We start from the raw sequence: 19,015 nt of genomic DNA, 5'->3' as shown, positions 1-19,015 counted from the left end.
ACAAAATCCACGTATCATACAAACAAACAGCATAATGTAGTATTCAATTCTCTTATATTTAAATTGTAGCAAATCTATGGTATATAAAACTATATAATTTCAAAAGAATTGCATCTTGTTATAAGCGGCTATTTGAGATTTTTAAAACCAATTTACATTCTCCTTAAATATATAGCTATTAATTTTCTATAATTATATTGAAAACAAATATTTCATGTATAATACATACGATCGTGTTTACAAATGTACGGTTTCTTGTAAGGTTTCGTGTGTTCGAGCTAAACGGAACGTTTCTGGGAAATTAACAAGAACTTTATGGGTTAAATGGACGATCTTTACAAGCGTATATCACAGACACCAGTAGAGGTGCCTTGCTAAGCTAACACCTACTCATTTGCGTGGCGTTAGTGTTGCTTATATTTACATGAAAACAATTACCGTCCTCTACACTGATGCTTACTAAAATATATATTTAGCGTTCGTTATATCAAAAATAGTCGAGAGCGGGCATTTCACATTACTCCGATATAAGTTATCCAGAACAATGTGCGAACTGTTGTCGGCCATTAATTATATATATATTTTGTTAGGGTTTACTCCGTTTAGGTGCGGTTTATCGACGGTATACCTGTCTTTTTTTTTTGTTTAGACTGGTAACAATTTTTTTTGTTGTTTCTGAACGTTTAATGACAATGAACTCTTAGCATAACACAGCGACACCCTGTCACCCGCCCGAGACGACCCGGGGCAAAACGCTAGTAAGCTCCTAAATTAGATATGACTTTATTTATGTACATTCTGGAACAAGTGACCGTTACCAAAATCCAAAAAACCTTAGAAATATAGCGTTGATATTGTTTGTATAAAGAATTTGAAGTAAGTATCGAAGTACGTTTCCGAAGAGAAGACTATTATTTAATCTTATTTTTACATGTATATAATATTTTATTTCGAGATCGACTTTAGTTTTATTTAATTTCTGACTAACTATTGGTTTTAATATATATTTTTACAGTTGTCTTAACTCGGAAGTGGGGCTGTGTAGAGCAAATAAATGAAATGTATTACGGACGGCGCGTTTTTTTCGCTGACGTTACATTGGCTGAGTACAGTGGATGTACCGCCAGCTGAACAGATTATATAAGTTATGCTTTACCTATATAATTTATAATTTAAATCCTTCTACTGTTTATTTCTCTAACCTAACCAAAATGGTTACACCAATCGTGAATCTTGACTATCCTCTATTCAAAGCAACTTTGACATATAAATACAAAACAATATTCTGGATAACTTATCAAAAACATTTTTAAACTTTGTAGATTATACAGCGGCTGGAAATTACATTGTCAAGCTTCTAAAATAAATACACAAGTTAAATTTAAAATACGGACAGTCGTCCTCATTTAAACTATCTAAATGTTCAATATTTCAAATAATTTTTAGGACACAAAGTTTAAAGAAATGCACAAAATTACGAGTGCTTGAAGCTAAACTATGCTAAGCGATAGAAAAAAATAAATGAAGGAGATATGACTAGACATTTTTCCTCGCTAGGATCTACACTTCATAAAAGCACTATGCGCATTTCATCATATCTTTAAATATATAAATATACTCATTACCGTTTTAATCCAAAATCTAATTGTTTATTCCCGATTTGAATATTGGCATTCTTATAAACTAACGTTGTATGGTGTTGGGACTATATATCCGACGAGGATATAGATGGCGCCACAACGTAGTTCCTAAACCATTCCATGATCTACTTCCCCTAAATTTTTCACATATCCCATCACTCTATCAGAATATATCTCAGAGTCTACTAGCACTACGGCGAATGAACATGAACTATAAATATTTAAAAAACGTCAGAAGTTAAATAGTCCTCAATCATATTTGTTTCGGTAAAACTAAGACGTCCGACCGTGTGTGCTAGGAATGTGCGTTTATATTTCCGTGTTGGCAACACTTATGTTTATTATAATACGACGTAACAATTTTCAAATGGGAATATTTCTATGTTTATATTTATAATACATAATGGATACGCAACGGTAAAAATATCAAGATCGTTTAAGTTATTACTAAAATGACAAGTGAATAAGGATACTTTGCTAACTTAGGACAGGACTAATGAAGGTTAGTGCTAGTTATAAATAAAATACTAAGCTAGTTAAGGTCGCGAGTGACGTGAGGATATAGTATTTGGTTACGCTACGATAGTGAGAGTATAAAAAGTCGCAACAGACTACAGTGGACCCGATTGTGAAGCGGCGCGGGCACCGCCTTCGGGAGCCGATGTACTAGAACATCGTACTCCTTGCCACCGACAAGCGATCCAGTGAACGATTGACTACACTTGAGAGGCAACGTCTGCCGTGAAAAATATTTAGATACGTTTAAATAATTGCAAAGCATTACCCTGTATCCTAGAATCACTTTGTGGGCGATTGATTTTTATATTTTTACATTCAGTGAGGTTATCAAATTTTAATTACAGATATTGCGTCGTTGCAATATTATTAGAGAATTTCTTTATCAGTACAAAGATATATAACGTTATCTGCCAAAATATCGACTCGGGGTCGGATATTAAAGCGTTTTAGTTTAACTTTAACCCACGGGTGACATAACCGTTAATCGACATATATATAAATAGACTAAGTGTACGTGTTCCGCTTTGGCATCGATTTTTATGTAACCTAACAGCGGACATCGCGCCAACCGAAGGTAAAACGCGCAGCCGCTCCTCATCAGAGCTGAACCCCGTCCTCAGGAGCTGGCCAACAGATTTTCTAATATCGACCTGGTGCTTCACAGAGAACTGATACCAGGATACTAAACGCGTCAGAATTCAATCATTGATGCGTCCTCAAGACGAGAATTTCATTCATATTGACCCGAACTCAAAAACGGGCCAGCTCCATTATATCACTAAAAGAGACCACTTCGACAAACAATTTAAAACGGTAACAGAAACATATACAATAAATAAATAAATAAAAGTAGCATTACACACAAGTTCGCTAAACAATTAAAAGCGTAACAATATTGCAAGAACTTGTACCAACGCTTTGAACGATGGCGGTACAATTTCACTGAGTTCCAACTTACAGATTATTAGTAAATCATAAACGCCTAAAACTTGAATACTATATCAATATAATATAATTATTTGTGTAAATATAAAATTCTATGTCTTGTGGGGAGAGTAATATTTGACTAGAGGCGGGCGGCGACATTGTCAATGCCTACCGCACGCGGTAAGCAAAGGACCGTGACGAACCGGCACACAGAACACTTAACGATCGACCACACTCGTTCGACACTCGTTGGTTATAAGAAAATTGCTTAATATTAATTATATCACAATTTCATATAACCCAAAGCATCTTCAAGAGGAAACTTACTATGACCGTGTACACGTCATTCTATAGTACGACTAATCAAACTTACAAAGAACAAACATTTTTGTGTGCGGTCACGCCACTTTCAAGCTCTCGCATGTCAGGAGTATAATTGGGAAATATTGATTTTCATTAAAATTTATAATAGTTTCATTGCGATATATATATTTGGTATTTTACCGGAGCTTTACAAACGGACGGAGATTATCTGTGAAATTTGGAAACGTTGAAATTTTAGTTTGACTTTTTGTTATCTTAGTGCTAAGTCGTATCACCAGATAAAAAAAATTATTTCCGTATCATACTCCATTATGTCTGCTGAGCTTAAAAGGTTTTGAGTATTTTTATAAACAGTGCTCTGTAATATGAAGCTATCCAAATTAATGACTCGGGCGAAGGAAAGACTGCCCTCGCGTTCCCTTGAACTTCATGCCAACACTTTTTATAAAAATAGAACCATTGACGCCAAAAACGTTTACGCCGATTTACAGTGATTATCTAGTAAAAGTAGTAAATGGCACATACATTTTTGCCTGTAATTTAAAGCTGTTGTTCAATACAACGGCACTCCGAGATAAAGAACCCGCCCGCGCGCACGCATTATCATCTAAGGTATCTCAATATTATTATAATTTTATATTGGTACGTTTTGATTATGAATCTATGTTTCATTCTGTAGAAATTACACTAGTATATTTAATCTGTTCCGCTCTCCCACTGTTGGCTCCCTGGACGCATCCTACTGCGAGTAATACCTAAATATGTATACGTTTATATATATGTTTATACAGACGACAACACACACATACACAAAATAAATATTTGGGATTCACGCTCTCTGTGAATTGACATCGCGTTCGCGAGTTACCGCCCGCGCTGTCGGCTGGTCGCTCGAGGTTCGGGCACGCCATCGAATCGTTCCCGAATCTAAGTTATTTATTCGACTAAAACATTGGGTACTATCTACAAGTTTTTCTAAAATCGGTAACAATTCTGACGTGCCTTTCACTTTTAAAAATCATTCGTTACAGTAAATATAGAAAAATCTGTTTGTAAATTCATTATGTGTCAATCTGTGTTGTAGGTGAGCGATAGTTTCTATGAATGAAGGCAGTCCAACGTAATACAAACTATATATATAAATAATATTAGCTGTTCATCTGTTGCAGCAGCGAGCGGTATTTTAAAGCGTTAGCACTCATAGTATAGACGGCCTGTACAATTATTTTGATATTATATTTTTCTTATATCACAGCCCATTTTGGAATTTACAACAAACAAAACAATAAATTCAAAACAATATTCTTAAGTAAACGGTAATGTCGAAGTGCACTTTGTTTTGTACACGGCGTTATATGAATATCAATTTCAACAACAACGAGTTACTTTCAGATTTCAGTAACCTGTAACCAATGAGCCGCCGAGCTGTCTGATGATCTTCTGACGGAAATAATTTAAACCTCCAAATACTATTTACATCACATTCAGCAACTCGGATCGGTCGAAGGAAGCGGATCGTTCGACTAGGTATCGACGCACAGTTCATTGACACCCCCCTCCCACGAACGATCCAGCACGTTCAGTTAAAGGAACTTCGATCGACTCCTCAGCACAGCCCAGCACAATATATCAGACACACACCTCAATAGAATTTAACAAAATATATTACAATATCCGACAGTGGTACTATAGCGATACGTGAGGGAGGCAACAGTGTCGCGAGCCAGGGTTGGCGCGTCTCTGAGCTGGTCTCCGAACCGACCCGCCACCACAGCCTACCGCCGCAACACAAAGACATACCAACCCGGTACGATTATGCAATATACAATAATTAAAATACATTTTTTCTTACTCTCGACTTACTTAATAAATTCAGTTTGGCTTAGTTCAAGCAAATAACTAGTATAATAAATTTATGTTAAAAGTTTCAGTTAAACGTTAAGTACTTAGAAGTAGAAGTATGATTACGAATGACAAAATTTTTATAACGTGTCATTTAATAATAATAATAATTTAATCAAAGTTAATAAATTGTATATATAATAATATAATAGAGTATTTTAATGATTAATTGATAATGATAAGAATGAAGCTTTCCTACGCGCTGATCAATAAATTACTTTAATTAATATAGTATACTCGCCGCTGGGGCTTGCATATCTCTTTAAGTAAGTAATGTAGTTAATGATATTTACTATACAATAAATGTTAAATTCCTTAGAATTCTTGATAATACGCAAAGAAGCGCACCGCGGGCGAAGGGTACTTGCCGGCAGCCTTCTGTAATCAAAAAAATATGAATCATTATGGAAATTTTTTTGAAGCGGTAGAGCAAATGTTAAAGCTAATATTATCCTCTAACGGATGATAATTACAGAGAATACATAGCTACTTTTCAAATAATGAATAATGATTCGATTATTTTCTATTATACATCCCTAACTTTATTTCTAAAGGGTGCGACGTTTTTGATCCTGAATTTGCATAGATGTTTACGGTTCATCTATCATTTTGCTAAAACATACTGGATATAGACAACCGATACCTTGGGCACGGCATAAGCGCGTGCGGACGGCGTCGAGGGTTAGTAAGGCCGGTTGGCATCCTTGGGCCGTTTTAGCTGCACCTTTAGCCGCTTCATGCCGATCTGGAAGCCATTCATTGCTTGAATGGCGGCCTGGGCTGACGTCGGGTTGTCAAACGATACAAAGCCTGTTCGTATAATTTTTTTTTGTTAGATTTAAAAGACTCCTTCGAAACATGTGAGACCTAACAAATAAATGGATTTACCGAAACATTTGCTCTGATTGGTGGCACGGTCAATGAACACCTTGCTGCTTATTACATTCCCGAACGGGAGGAACATCTGCATCAGCTCGGCGTCCCCGAATTCTTGTGGCAAGTGGTATATGAACAGGTTACAGCCCTCAGGCCCCGAAATGGAGCATCCTGGAAACACGAGAAAATCTTTAAAGAACTCACAAATCTGCCTGTATACACCAAGATTCAAAAATTAAACAAGTTTATGACTTTGGTAGGACTGTAGATATGGTTTTCTGTAAATATATTGTACATAAAACAACAAAAGCATTAAGCTAACATTCATAAACGAATCGTTAAAGTGTTAGGTCGTCATCGCCAAGCATTCTATATAACACTGTACAATCGTGCGGTGTTGCCGAAAGGTCACAGAACATAAACACAAAAACCAAATCAATTATTTACCAATACGGATGTTGAATTTATGGAAAATAATTGTCCGTTAAAATTTGAACTCGAAGGAGATTGGTAAGAAGATTATACAGCGACGTCTTTTTAGAATTTGTTAATATCGAATTCATTAGCCAGGTCAGGCATGTTAACGTTGATAGGTAGATCGATGATCTCTGATCGTTGGATTCCATGGTAGGTCCAACGTTTAATCAGGAAACGGGCTAGTCCTTCAGCTCAGTGCACCACTTACCTTCTCTTTGCGCTGGCGCTATTGTCGACATCGGCGGCGGGATGGGCTGCGGAAACTGCCCATAAACGGCTGGATAAGCTGTTGAACATCAATTTGCACATTTTCACAATGAACACCTATTATGTTGCGTCTTTATCATGCATCACCTGACCGATGTAATTTTCACCGATTTTTCGATTTGACCAATTTTTTGAAATTGATTGAAACTAAATATACGTGTCGAATGATTACACAGGTCTGGTTCCTACGTAACATGACATTTATTATAAAGCTGCCAATATAAATGGATATATTGATACATTTGTGTGGTGTATGAAACGACTTCTAGATGTCAAAATGTGTTTTTGTTGTTGTCGTAAATAGAAATTATAAATAAAGATAAAACAAAAGTATAGAAGTGTGAGTGTTGGATGTAAACATTGAGTACAAACTACGTGTTGTGTCTACGATCACACAGCACAGTGAGGGAGTAGGCACACCATCATCTTTCACAAATTTTGAAGGCTTTTGTGAGTATCATAAGTTGTACGTTTAGCGAAATGATAGTATTTGGCGATAATATCGCAAAACATCTCACAAAAACATTATTGAGAACAATAAAGTTTTGTTCAACATTTCAAAATAAACAAATAAGCAATATTTTGTCCAATTTGTCAACTGTCACAAGGGATTCGCTATTGTTTCAAAACTTTTAGCAGCAGCTGGCTTCTTTAATATTATTTTCTAAAAAGACCGATGTTCATCTGTATATAAGTTTAACTACGGCGTCTTATCTTAAATAATTAATTCGACCCAATGGCTAAAATACTCCCAACACTATACGAACAGTCAGTTACCGAACTCTCAGACATTTTTGATAGGTGTAAAAGCGACATCAACTACACAAGGCGTGGACAGGCGTGGTTTGAACGCTACTCACCGACGCCGGGGAAGGGCTGCATGCTGGGGTAAGCAGCGTGTTGCAGCGCTGCTTCGCCGTTAGGGATGCCCTGCGCTGTCACTGGCACGGCTGGAAAACCATTAAGTAACAGTCATCAAATAAAGCCTAGATACAAAACTTCCCTTTGATGCCTTTCCGGGAACCAATTCATGGAGAACAAAGAGAACGCATGTCCATGTAGAATTTAATAAATGTATGATTACATATGGCAGAATACTTTCGTACACGAAGTAGTAAAGAATGATGAGTTGTAAGAAATCGATTAGGAGATTATATTGAAACTTACGTCCAGTAAATGTCTGGTGGATGCCATTAGTATATACCGCCTCTTGCGGTGGTGGCTGCCCATTTGTCTGAGCTGCCATGTTAAAGCCTGGCATCGTTGGCGATGGCAGAGATGGAAGCGCTCCATTCAGTGGCTGTCCACCTCCTGTGCCTATCGCGAGCCCGGTGAAGTTATCTGAAACATCGTCATTACTTAAATTCGAATATTTTTAAGGGATTTAAGAATAGTTTAGTTGTTATGTAATATTACTTAAAATGTGAAAAGTATTTCAAAAAATTATAAGGAGATGGCTTATATAAAGCAATCAAATATTCACCAGAGGTAGCTGGCACTACGGAATTGGCCATTCCGTTTAGAGCGTGGGACGCGAGCGCTGTCATAGGACTGATATAGCCTTGGGCGGTGGCGGCCACCATCAATGCCGCTTGTTGCTGTAAGTGTGGACCAGGATGATCAAATATCATTTAATTAATTATTCTAATTATTTAACAATATAATTGGTTTATATATCAATGTGGTTTTTAAGTAGTATATAACGCAAATAAAATACAATCATATGTCTGAATTTGCAAGGAAAACATTTTAACTATAGCAAATTTGATTTAATTTTTTTAAAATACGGGATTATTGTATATCAAATTAAAATGGCTAATACTTTTAATTTATTGCCAAAACATCGTAGACAGCTACCAATATTTGGATTAACGTACCTGTAGGTCAACTTGCTCGGTGATGACCTGAGCGTAGGTTCCGTAAGCTCCGAACTGATTGAAAACGAACGGGTTCAGCAGGCTCATGTTGCCGGCCATCTGCTGCATGCGACGAAGTTGACGTTCCTTTTCCGTGTCCGCGAATTTTACTACCAGGCTCGATGAGGCTCCCTACAACGTGGTCTCCAATTAGCATCAAAATTTTTGCTAGAATTTAGTGAATGCTTACGAAAATATATCATAAATAAAAAAAAATATATTGCTACTGATATTACTATCTATTATTTTCGAGACATTTCATCTGAGTGAATTAATTTTTAATATGAATCAAATAACGTAGAAAGTTACAAAGCAGAAGTAAATAAAAAGCGTAGTCACAGAATCATAAAGCAAATTGGACATTTTTCATTGTAAAGTGGGTCGCAATATAATAAAAACAAGACCGAGAAATATTTCAATTATCACTTAATTTCACAGAGTGTTGGAACAGAAATAGCCATGTTTCATTATAGCGATCGTCAGACGCGATATGAAATTCTTAGTTAGTTCACCCTTTGAACTCTTGTTTAAAAAGCGTAAATTATGGCTATTGTTTTGTCAAGATTTGTCGGTGTATAAATTTAATTTAACATTGACGACTATTTGTAAAATAATGTAATTCTTGTTCGTAATTTTATTGGGAGTTTAACAAAAAATTTACTTTAATTTTTTGCATGAGTACATTCATGACGTTAAATGTACACATAATAATGAACACATAATTCTCAAAACGTAAAACGTTTACACTTTTAATAGGCAGTGAGGGAAACGTGAACATTAGCAAAGCATACAACGCCTCAGAAAATGAGGCCCAAGCGTCCTTAAAAATGCAAGCGACGGCCCGGAGGCAGGTGAAGGGAACTACAATACAGAAACTAAAGTCGGGCGCATTCATTATGTATTACTGGGGCAAAAATATCGTGGCATAGGCTCAGCAGCAACAGGTCGGTTACCCGATGCAACAAGTCTGGGCCAACGTCCAAAAATGCATACCCAACTTTCAAGTTATAGTGTCTCCAATTTGCCTAATTGACTTCTGTTTGAATGTTAAGTGGGTAATTCAACCATTGTGATACGGTTCAATGAATTCCTTCTTAGTTTTAATTTGCGGTTAGTCTGACTCAGAGTTGCTATTAATTAAAACATCTAAAAGTAAAGTAATGTTTTAAGAGAAGGAAACACAAATTATCGTTTATGAAATGAAATAGTTTTCAGATTACTACGCGTATTTTATTATTTTTAAAAACTACATAATCCCGACGTTTCGGTTACTTTGCAGCAACCGTGATCACGGGCAGACGAGATTTAAATTAATAAAATACACGGAGTTATCCGAAAACTATTAGTTTCATTTCAATGAGTACTCGCGAAAGTCTTAGATCTCATTATTGATGCTTTTTTGCTTATCGTTATAAAATGCTGGAATTAAATCTTATTCTAAATATGGAACTACATGACAGTGATGTTTGTTATCACAAAGTAATATGTGTTAGATGATTTTTGATTCGTCAATAAAATATAACTACCTACATGTCGACGGTGTATAATCGTGCTAAGAAGCCTATCAGCTATAAACTTATTCAGTATACATATATATATATATTTTATTCTGTAAACCAGACAGTAAACATTGCGTGCGGTATCATTAAAATTATTGTTATAAATAAGCTTTAATAAATAATCACTTTCGAGCACGTCTGTACGCATCCGAATATTGAGTTATCGCGGGATTATTTATTCGCGCAATTCCATTGTTTGTGTAACAAATGTTTACTGTAAACATTTGGGCTTTTCGGTGATATTGTTTTAATATCAAAAATAAATTTTATTGCCGATCCCTTTTCAGGGTTCTCGCGCTATTCGAACTATGCTCTATACATCTATCTTATAACTTTTATATTTTTTTAATACTTCAGTAAAGGTAGTCTTTTTGTAATCCTCATTATACTATTGCGTTAAAACTTAGATAAGATTTTTTTTAGGAATAATAAAGTAAATGTAATGGAGTATAGACGAAGCCATGTTTCTAGTCCTCGCTGACGTTAAGATGTTTGTCTACAAATATAACGATGATAGTATTTTATTACGCGGTCGTATCGTCTCCGTCGCGTCCCCGTAACGAGGTTCAGGGGGCCATTCGTTACAATGTAACGTCCAATTAACTCGACTTGTTACTCAGTTAACTGTTGCATAACTTCACTTTCACTGAATTTACTCAGTACTTAATAACTATGTATTTGCTTTGTTTCTTTCCATGCTCAGAATGTTGGCGTACAAAAGATTTTTTAAAAAAATTTTCAGACATTATAAATTGGCTGATAAATTTCCTTTAAAGTTTTTCTGAAAATTTTTGATATTGTTCATACTTTGAATTAGTACGAACAAATTTTAGAACATGCACATAGTATTAATAATACATGAAAGTATTTTACATTAAACATATGTAAAATGTCTAAGGGAAAGTGAAGGAAATTATCCTCTGCTATAATTCATAAGATAATTTCAAAGACTTCCGGAATCTACGCCGGTGATGTATATAAACAAGGATGGTTTATGGACAGTCAGACAAATCGGCACCGCACTAAATAACTGCCAGAGGGTTTCCTGTGAAATGTTAATGCGTTATAATGGAACTGTAGCCATCGGTTAGATAAGCCGTCCATGGCCGCCATTAAATAGAGAAATAAGCAGAATTACAGAGAATTTTTATATTCATTTCACTGGATTCAGATTCGGACAAATATTTCTCTTTACAGAATTATGAATGTCTAAAAGTTGTCAGCCTTGCTTTGAAAAAATACACTAATTAGCATAATTATTCCTAACTTACAGTATTCTTATTGGAAGGTTTAAACAGCACATTTTTTTTGTTGATCCAAAAATGTCAACTAGCTAAAGCTGAGAAATTGTTTGCTTTTTTCAACAGTAATCTGTCGTCGGTTTGAGTTGTTATATATCTTTTACTTCATAAATATTCGTAGACGCAAACTGTCCACCTAACAATAGCATGAGCGTTGGAGTATACCAGATTTAATCGGCATGGGTTTTGAAGTCGAACTAACTTTTGGACAGACGTATTGATCATGAAAAATAATTAAGGCAGAAACGATTTAAGTCTTTCGCAGTACGAGCCTTAGCTTGCTTTTCTCTCTTAACGGTTTCAGCTTACTACAATCAGGGTTCTAGAAGGTCCAGAAGGTCTTGCTTTTCCACCACGATGAAAAGCATAATGCTAAAGTGTGGCATAGTAAGGGTTACTAATATCCCCGGTAATCTATCAAATATTAAATTTGGTGAAAAGTATAAATATTAAGCTTATGAATGTTGGAAAATAAAATAATTTTAAAAATTACAAATGAAGACATGAAAATTTTTCATAAATATAATTTTACGATCAAGATGTTCTGAATTTAATTTTGCAAAATTTTCTAAAAATTATAAATATAATGCTTCCATTCATATAAAATCTAACATCGAATATATTTTTACTTGACTTTAGAATTTGGAGTTGAAAGTGCACTTCATCAAGTCGTTTCGTAAAATGGATTTAGAACTTCGTCGGGGATAGTACTTTGTCTTGACTTAGAAGTCACAGAAAACGTGATTCTACTGTATCGAGTTTACTTTAGAGAGTATCGATAGAGCTGGAAGCTGGAATACTGGTGGTTAGTATTTTATAAGCCGCATATGGTTACATCACTCGCTTTAAAAATATAAAATAATATAGAATATAGCTGTATAAAGATTTTCATTACGTAATTTTGCACAAATACTCCTCTAGATAAACCAAGTTTTACTGACTGGAGGTGGATTCTGTTAGTTTTTTATTTACTAATTTTTACAGAGAGACATACAGTTTTCACGTGTACGAGTTCACGTGTACGTGCATTTCGTCACGTTTGCACACGTAACACATTACATAGCATTGTGTCTAGGGCGTGCTGGTTGGACCGCATTTATAAGGCCGCGTTTACAGAATGATTGATTGGAAATATTAAATCATTACTTTCTTTTAACAAACCTTGCAATTTACCGAATGATTATTAAACTTTTATTTCAGCCATAAACAATAAAAAAAAAAATAAATGAAGTGAAACTTGTCATTGTAGTGTTATAAGCACAAGATGAATTCAAATAATTATAAATGTAACAGAAGCCAACGAAAACTTATAACTATCCCACGTTGTAATTAATATAGAATACTGTCTGTTTATTTCAAACGTAATTATATATAATTTCCAGCTAAAAGCACTTACGCAAGCAACCTTAGCAAGGTCACTAATATTCGTCTCCAATTAACAAACTTGTCGAACATTGAACATCTGAATTCTGTTCGCTTGTTATTTTGATGAAAGTTAAACATAAGGTTTGTGCTATGATATTCTGATTAATGTAATTACCGAAGAAGACCGCAGGTTCACTCTCGCTTAATTGAAACACAAATAGCGAGGTGTGATCGGTCTGCGACGTGATTAAGGGAACGCTTCGAACTGTTTAAACTGGCTGAAAGGTATCATTTATTGTTAAGAAAGACTGATTACACAGAAGCGAAATTATAAATGTGTACATAGATATTTTAAATTGAATATAAATGGAAGTATCCTTATTAGGTTGTGTTTTACTTTTCTAATCGAATTTCTACACTGAATTTTAGAAAAATTCACGTCATTATAATAAAAAATTTCTACATGGATTATGTGAGCCATTTGCAATGAGAATGTAGCTGTGGATAATTTTTCATAAATAGATATTAATAAATTTGTACTGACAGTGAAACGAATAACAGATAACACGACCTTTTCATAACGAAACTTTTTCACAGTAACAGAACTAAAGTTGAAAAGATAAGGTTAGGACATTTAACAGTAGCATTACAAATTCCACTCACACAATAGCCATATTAAAATCAGGAACAATCCCGCCCTGACCGTTAATGGTCCGAAACAGATTTCTCTGAACAGATTTGGTCGAAAAATCTCCAAGAAAACGCTTAACATTTCTGGGCCTCAAACCGCCTTAGTGTAATTGCAGCTTTACTCTATTTTATTACAGGGTGAACCGTACCAAGTCTAATATCCCCGTATAAATGGTCGGTAGTGTCGAAGACGGCGCTTATAAGGCATTGTTCCTTAAAAGCCTCGCTGTGCGCTTTAAGGTTAGTTTAACAAGGCATTCTAAACACGGACGTAGACGAGATTGCCTTTAAAAGCAAGTAACGAATAAAAATGGGAAATAAAAATTGAATAAAACAATTTAATGAAATCGGTTGCACTGTTTTGTTTAAAATCATAGAGATAAGAAGGGGGTAAAGAGAAAAATAATATAAAATCTTGTAAATAAAATTAAAGGAATGAAATCAGAAAAATATGGTCCACAAAATAAATTTTTCTATTGTTTCATATAATCATTGTCATGTGGGGATAAATTTGTTAAAGTAGAGTAGAGTAGAGGAGGTGATGAGAAAAGAGCAAGAAGACAGCTCTTACGACGCTTTTACAACGGTTTCTTTAAATTTTTGTTGAAAGCATTACAAAGAATGCATCCCGTAAGTGCAGTTTGCAACTCCGGAACTTTCTGTCGATAATGACACTTAGAATGATGTTAATAGGGTCTCAAAAAGCGTGAATTGTTTGAATTCTCCAAAAGTCTGCACATGATGAAGCCGTAGTTACAAGATTCTAAGTTAATTGGAATCTTTTAAAGTTTGCTGTAACGAGAGACGATAGTTGGTGAGGATTCGCCTTGAGCCGGGTAGATCAGCTTTTATTACACAAGCCTGAATAAACTTTGCCTTCTCAATAAATTTGTTTATTTCAGAATCTAATTCAAATACTTAATGATTTAAAAAAAGAAAATCCTCAACAACTAAACCGTCCTAAATCGAACTGAAGTAATCACAACCCTAAATAAATAAAAAAAAAAAACAGAGAAAGTTTTCATTGAATTCTTGAAATAAATTCATTTATTCAACGTATACAAACTACAGGATGGACGGCGAGCGATTCGACAAACGTTTATTTATTCCAATTTCGGTCTGTAATAACTGCCTCTTGTATTATTCATCGTCCAATTATAGTAAAAGGAGTTTTCTGTTTCTTCCGACGCACTTCGTAAGGGTCCATTGAAGCAGGCTTGTTTAGTTTCACAATTGGTTGTACCTTGTACTTCTTTATTTACCTAATAGGAGATCAAACGAATTCGTGTCTCGAGGCTGCGCTGTTACGTGTGCGTCTGATAGGCCTCGAGTATTTGTGAATTCCAATTCTAACTGACCCATTGTGTTGAGGGTCCTCTGATATTTAATTTTATTATATTCTTTGTTTCTATTGTTCATAAGGAAGCCGTTAAGGAGCTTATTTGATAGCGTATTAAAGCGTAGCGTTTATAAATTTTAAGTACAAATATTTCGTGAAAATGAAGCCTAATCAAATATAAGATTATGTTCGGGCTGAAGGTAGTTGCGTAATGTCTAAGCTCTTTGAATATCTATACATAAATAGTGTAATATATGGAGGGATCTATTCATGTCGTAAAAGCTGCAGAATGTTTCAATACGTATGAGTAACGCCGCGGGACTTCGCACGTATTAAGCCGTGAGTTTAACGATGTATTGCACATATTGTTTATATTCTGGGAAAACTCACCAACTGTTAATATATTCGGCATTATGACCCGCACAGCGTTCGCAATAAAAGTTATATTACTATGTCTGAGTTATGGACCATGATGCCAATGTTACATATTGTCCGAGAACCCACGTTGGGATTAGAGAGGCCTTTTAAGCCCCAATTAAAAAGAAGAGGGCTTATGCATTATGTTTTATTCACAAACTGTAAGTAGTTTTTATCTTTTATCGGTTCATGTGTACACAAAATATAGGAAAATATTTGGAGATTCATTTTACATGAGTGTATTTTATACTATGTAACTAAATAGAAGCGAAAAGTTATGCCCCAATTAAGATTTATACACATTAAGTATGGTTATAAAACTTAGATAAATTTTAATATGCCGTAATAATAATCTTCCACAATATTAACTTCACATCAAATCCACAACGAGCTATTAGACGTGCATCAAAATATCTAAATTCATTACAGCGAATTATAATTAAAATTGAAAACATCGGGTGTTCAGTCTGTACGTCAAAACGGCGGTATAACGTTTGTCATAATATAAATTGATTAAGCCGAGAGCTCGGCTAATAAATGTAAAATTTCAAACCCATTAGGGGAAAGTTTTGATATTAAGCACGCACCTTAATTTTGCTGATGGAAAACTTAACTCCGGCCTAAACTCCTTATGAAGAAGTTTTTTTTTAAATCCCCGTCTAGCGACTCGGAGCTAATGAAGACGGGAGTCAATTTCCCGCCGACGGTAGGCAGGTATAGGGTTTCTAGAGAACTTTTGTTTTCTCTCCAATCCATTTTATGTGTATTTTCGTAATGTACATTATCAATAAATTAACTTAAGGTAATTAAATAACTTCTTATAAATTTAAGACAGCCTGTCTTACACGTTCTGCGAACTTATGACACAACTTTTTAAACTAAAGTCAGTGGATTTATAAGAAAAAATATGATTAGAAAATAGGTAATTGATTACTAAATTACATGAAACTTGGCTTTCTTAAGATCGGTATGTTGATTAAAAGTTATTTTTAAGTTGATTATGAATAAGTTACAGAGTGTTTTTCTTCAACAGTTTTGTAATTACTATATATTGTTTTACCGTCACAATGACGGATGACATAAGTCATAAAGTAAACAGTAAGGAGACAAGGAATTATAAAACAAAGAGAAACATACCTAGAAAGTAATCATGTAAGCTTGTAACTAGATCCGACGGTCCGAGGAATAATCGTAGCGAATACTTTGCTATATCTAAGTTGACATCTTATTATTATTATATCTTCCTCGATTGCGCTCAAGTAGAAATAATAGCAGGCGTATTTTCTCTTCTCCCTTGTGGTGGCTGAGCGATGGCTCCTCGTTTTGGCCAAGTTTTTTTATGATGAAGGTTGAGTGTTAGATATAAATCAGTAGTTAAGTTTAAATAAGATTGTGTGCTTCTATTAACCTTTATATGAGCTTTTTATATTTTCTTTTGTTTTATTTTTTTGCCAAAGATTTCATAAAATAACTTGATTAAATTTAATATTAAGTGATAGTTTTTATACATTTTAAGGTACACCACAGGAAAATATATGAGTTCTAAATTGATTTTTGCTTAAATATTAAATTAAAAAATATTTATAAAATTAAAAACATAATATGTTAATATACTTCAAGAAAAATAACTGTCCAATGTAAAACGTCTCAAACAATGCGTGTGAGCAAAATATAAATCTAAGAGTATAAAAGTTTCTTTAAAGTATCGGGCATCTTTAAAAATAACAAATAATTATAAAATATTATTAGCCAGGTCGTTAAGAATACTAGAAAATATTTCTTATAACATAAAAAAGCCAATTGAGTAATGGACGGATCCAGCTATAAGGCACTTTAAAAAGATTAACTTCATCAACTTTTAAAAGAAACTAAAACCTTCAAAGGTCATTAACCGCTTAGTTTCGCCGCGTTTCTTAGTTTTACCTCATTAATTTTCATCTTCGGGAACATAATTTATCCTCGAGCGCCTCCATACTTGATAAGGGTTCCTTTATACCGGGCAATAGCAAGTGTTTTTATTAAAACCGGAGCAACTCGCTCGAGTGTCGACAACTGATAGCGCCTGTTTATTTATATAGCACCGCTTTTTCCACTCAAAGTGTTAAGGATTTTTTACGCAACGCCATTTGGTATTGTCGCGTCGTAAATGTGAAGTATTATAAAGATTTGAGTCTAGCGACGTTGTAAAGTTGTTTTTGTAGAGTTTAGAATTAAGATTTAACTGTCCTTTGATATCTTTTATGAACTGCTAATTATTTTATTCGTAATATTTTAAGCTTTCAATTTAGGAATGTTTATGTTTTACAAAATATCATTTCGTTTATTTAATTTACTCAGCTACATTCCTTTCTCCATTTTATCTTTAATGACCAATAATCAGATCTAAGACTTTCGCGAGTATTATTCATTTAAATGTTTTAAGTTTTAAAATAATATAATCCGCGTAGTGTATCCGAAAATATATTAGTTTCATTTAAATGACCAATAAGTTATAGATTAAAAATATTGAAGACATAAAAGCTAAAACAAACGAAGAGTAGATAGTAAGAAATGCTCATACGATCCCTCATTAATAATGCACTCCCAGTAAACTTTCATTCAGTAAAATTTACAAGAAACTTTCATGATTCAGGCTAACAAAGTCAAAGTTTATTATTTTCTCTTTATTTTTTCCCACTCACTGATTTTGTATTGTCGTTGCTTGAAACGTGAGAGGTTTCATTGCAGCCTACAGTTAATTTTAATTTAGGTCTCGACGCCCCGAGCGTTTTAACAACAAATTCAAAAACGCTTATTAGACACTTGAATTTCCTTTGACAATTTTTTTTTTAATTTGTTACTTAAGAACAGGTAATGGTTTTTGATTATACGTTAATATATAATTTAACTAATATCGTAAGCTATGTCAACTTAAAATTTAATCTATTCGCAATATTCATTACTAGCTTACTGTTTGTTATGGTGTTTATTTACGATAATTAATAATTCATTGTATGTTAATAGTATGAATGAAAATTAAGAAAAAATAAATTAAATCATTTGAAACATTAAATATGAAGAGGGAAACAAAAACCGAGAGAGTTCTTAAAGTAAATATACCTTCAACTGTATGATTGAGCAAATAGTGCTGAGATTCAAGTGTGCTCACTTGTTATTCTATGCAAATGACTAGCCACCGGTAGAGGTGTGTTCACAAAGAGTTCATACAGTCTGATTGTCTCTTTATAAAAGGGTCCGATATCATCATTGCGTCCCAATTACCAACCCAGCATTTCAGATATCCTGATTATTACTTGTACATTGTTTCTATGTAGTCTGTGACTTGGTTTGTTATGTAATTTAAGAAGCAAAGTTTTAATTTGGTAAATAATTAGAAATGAATTCCTATATATTTTATATACGTATTAGGATTATTTTTGCAAGAATACGGCATATTAAGCAAATTAATCACTGTTTACCGGATGGCGAGTAGGAAACGGTCCAACGTGATTAATAG

General features: G+C 34.3%; 3 protein-coding genes across 6 annotated transcripts in view; 1 reads left to right on the top strand and 2 right to left on the bottom strand.

Annotated features, from left to right (window-relative positions):
* LOC116768315 (putative mediator of RNA polymerase II transcription subunit 26) overlaps window positions 1-19,015 on the bottom strand; it is a 41,531-nt gene that overhangs the window by 11,001 nt on the left and 11,515 nt on the right. The gene's annotated exons all lie outside the window — the stretch shown is intronic.
* Window positions 1,640-19,015, top strand: part of LOC116768782 (parkin coregulated gene protein homolog) — a 204,071-nt gene continuing 186,695 nt past the window's right edge. For both annotated transcript variants that reach the window (XM_032659607.2, XM_061526835.1), the window contains exon 1: window positions 1,640-2,142. The gene's annotated coding sequence lies outside the window, so the exon portion shown is untranslated. The remainder of the gene's footprint in view (window positions 2,143-19,015) is intronic.
* Window positions 5,123-19,015, bottom strand: part of LOC116768781 (CUGBP Elav-like family member 4) — a 281,956-nt gene continuing 268,063 nt past the window's right edge. For 2 of the 3 annotated variants that reach the window (XM_061526812.1, XM_032659604.2), the window contains 8 exons: window positions 8,810-8,980; window positions 8,416-8,530; window positions 8,100-8,273; window positions 7,793-7,882; window positions 6,874-6,951; window positions 6,201-6,377; window positions 5,956-6,122; window positions 5,123-5,690 (listed from right to left, as the gene is read on the bottom strand). In XM_061526812.1, the coding sequence (XP_061382796.1) occupies window positions 5,995-6,122; window positions 6,201-6,377; window positions 6,874-6,951; window positions 7,793-7,882; window positions 8,100-8,273; window positions 8,416-8,530; window positions 8,810-8,980 (933 nt within the window). In that variant the 3' untranslated portion in view covers window positions 5,123-5,690; window positions 5,956-5,994. The remainder of the gene's footprint in view (window positions 5,691-5,955; window positions 6,123-6,200; window positions 6,378-6,873; window positions 6,952-7,792; window positions 7,883-8,099; window positions 8,274-8,415; window positions 8,531-8,809; window positions 8,981-19,015) is intronic. The other variant, XM_061526815.1, reaches the window with a different exon arrangement.

Source organism: Danaus plexippus, chromosome 4 (genome assembly GCF_018135715.1).
Source record: "Danaus plexippus chromosome 4, MEX_DaPlex, whole genome shotgun sequence".
Classification (NCBI taxonomy): Eukaryota; Metazoa; Arthropoda; class Insecta; order Lepidoptera; family Nymphalidae; genus Danaus; species Danaus plexippus.
The sequence above is the reverse complement of the archived record's forward strand: the minus strand, read 5'-3'. Positions and strand labels throughout refer to the sequence as shown.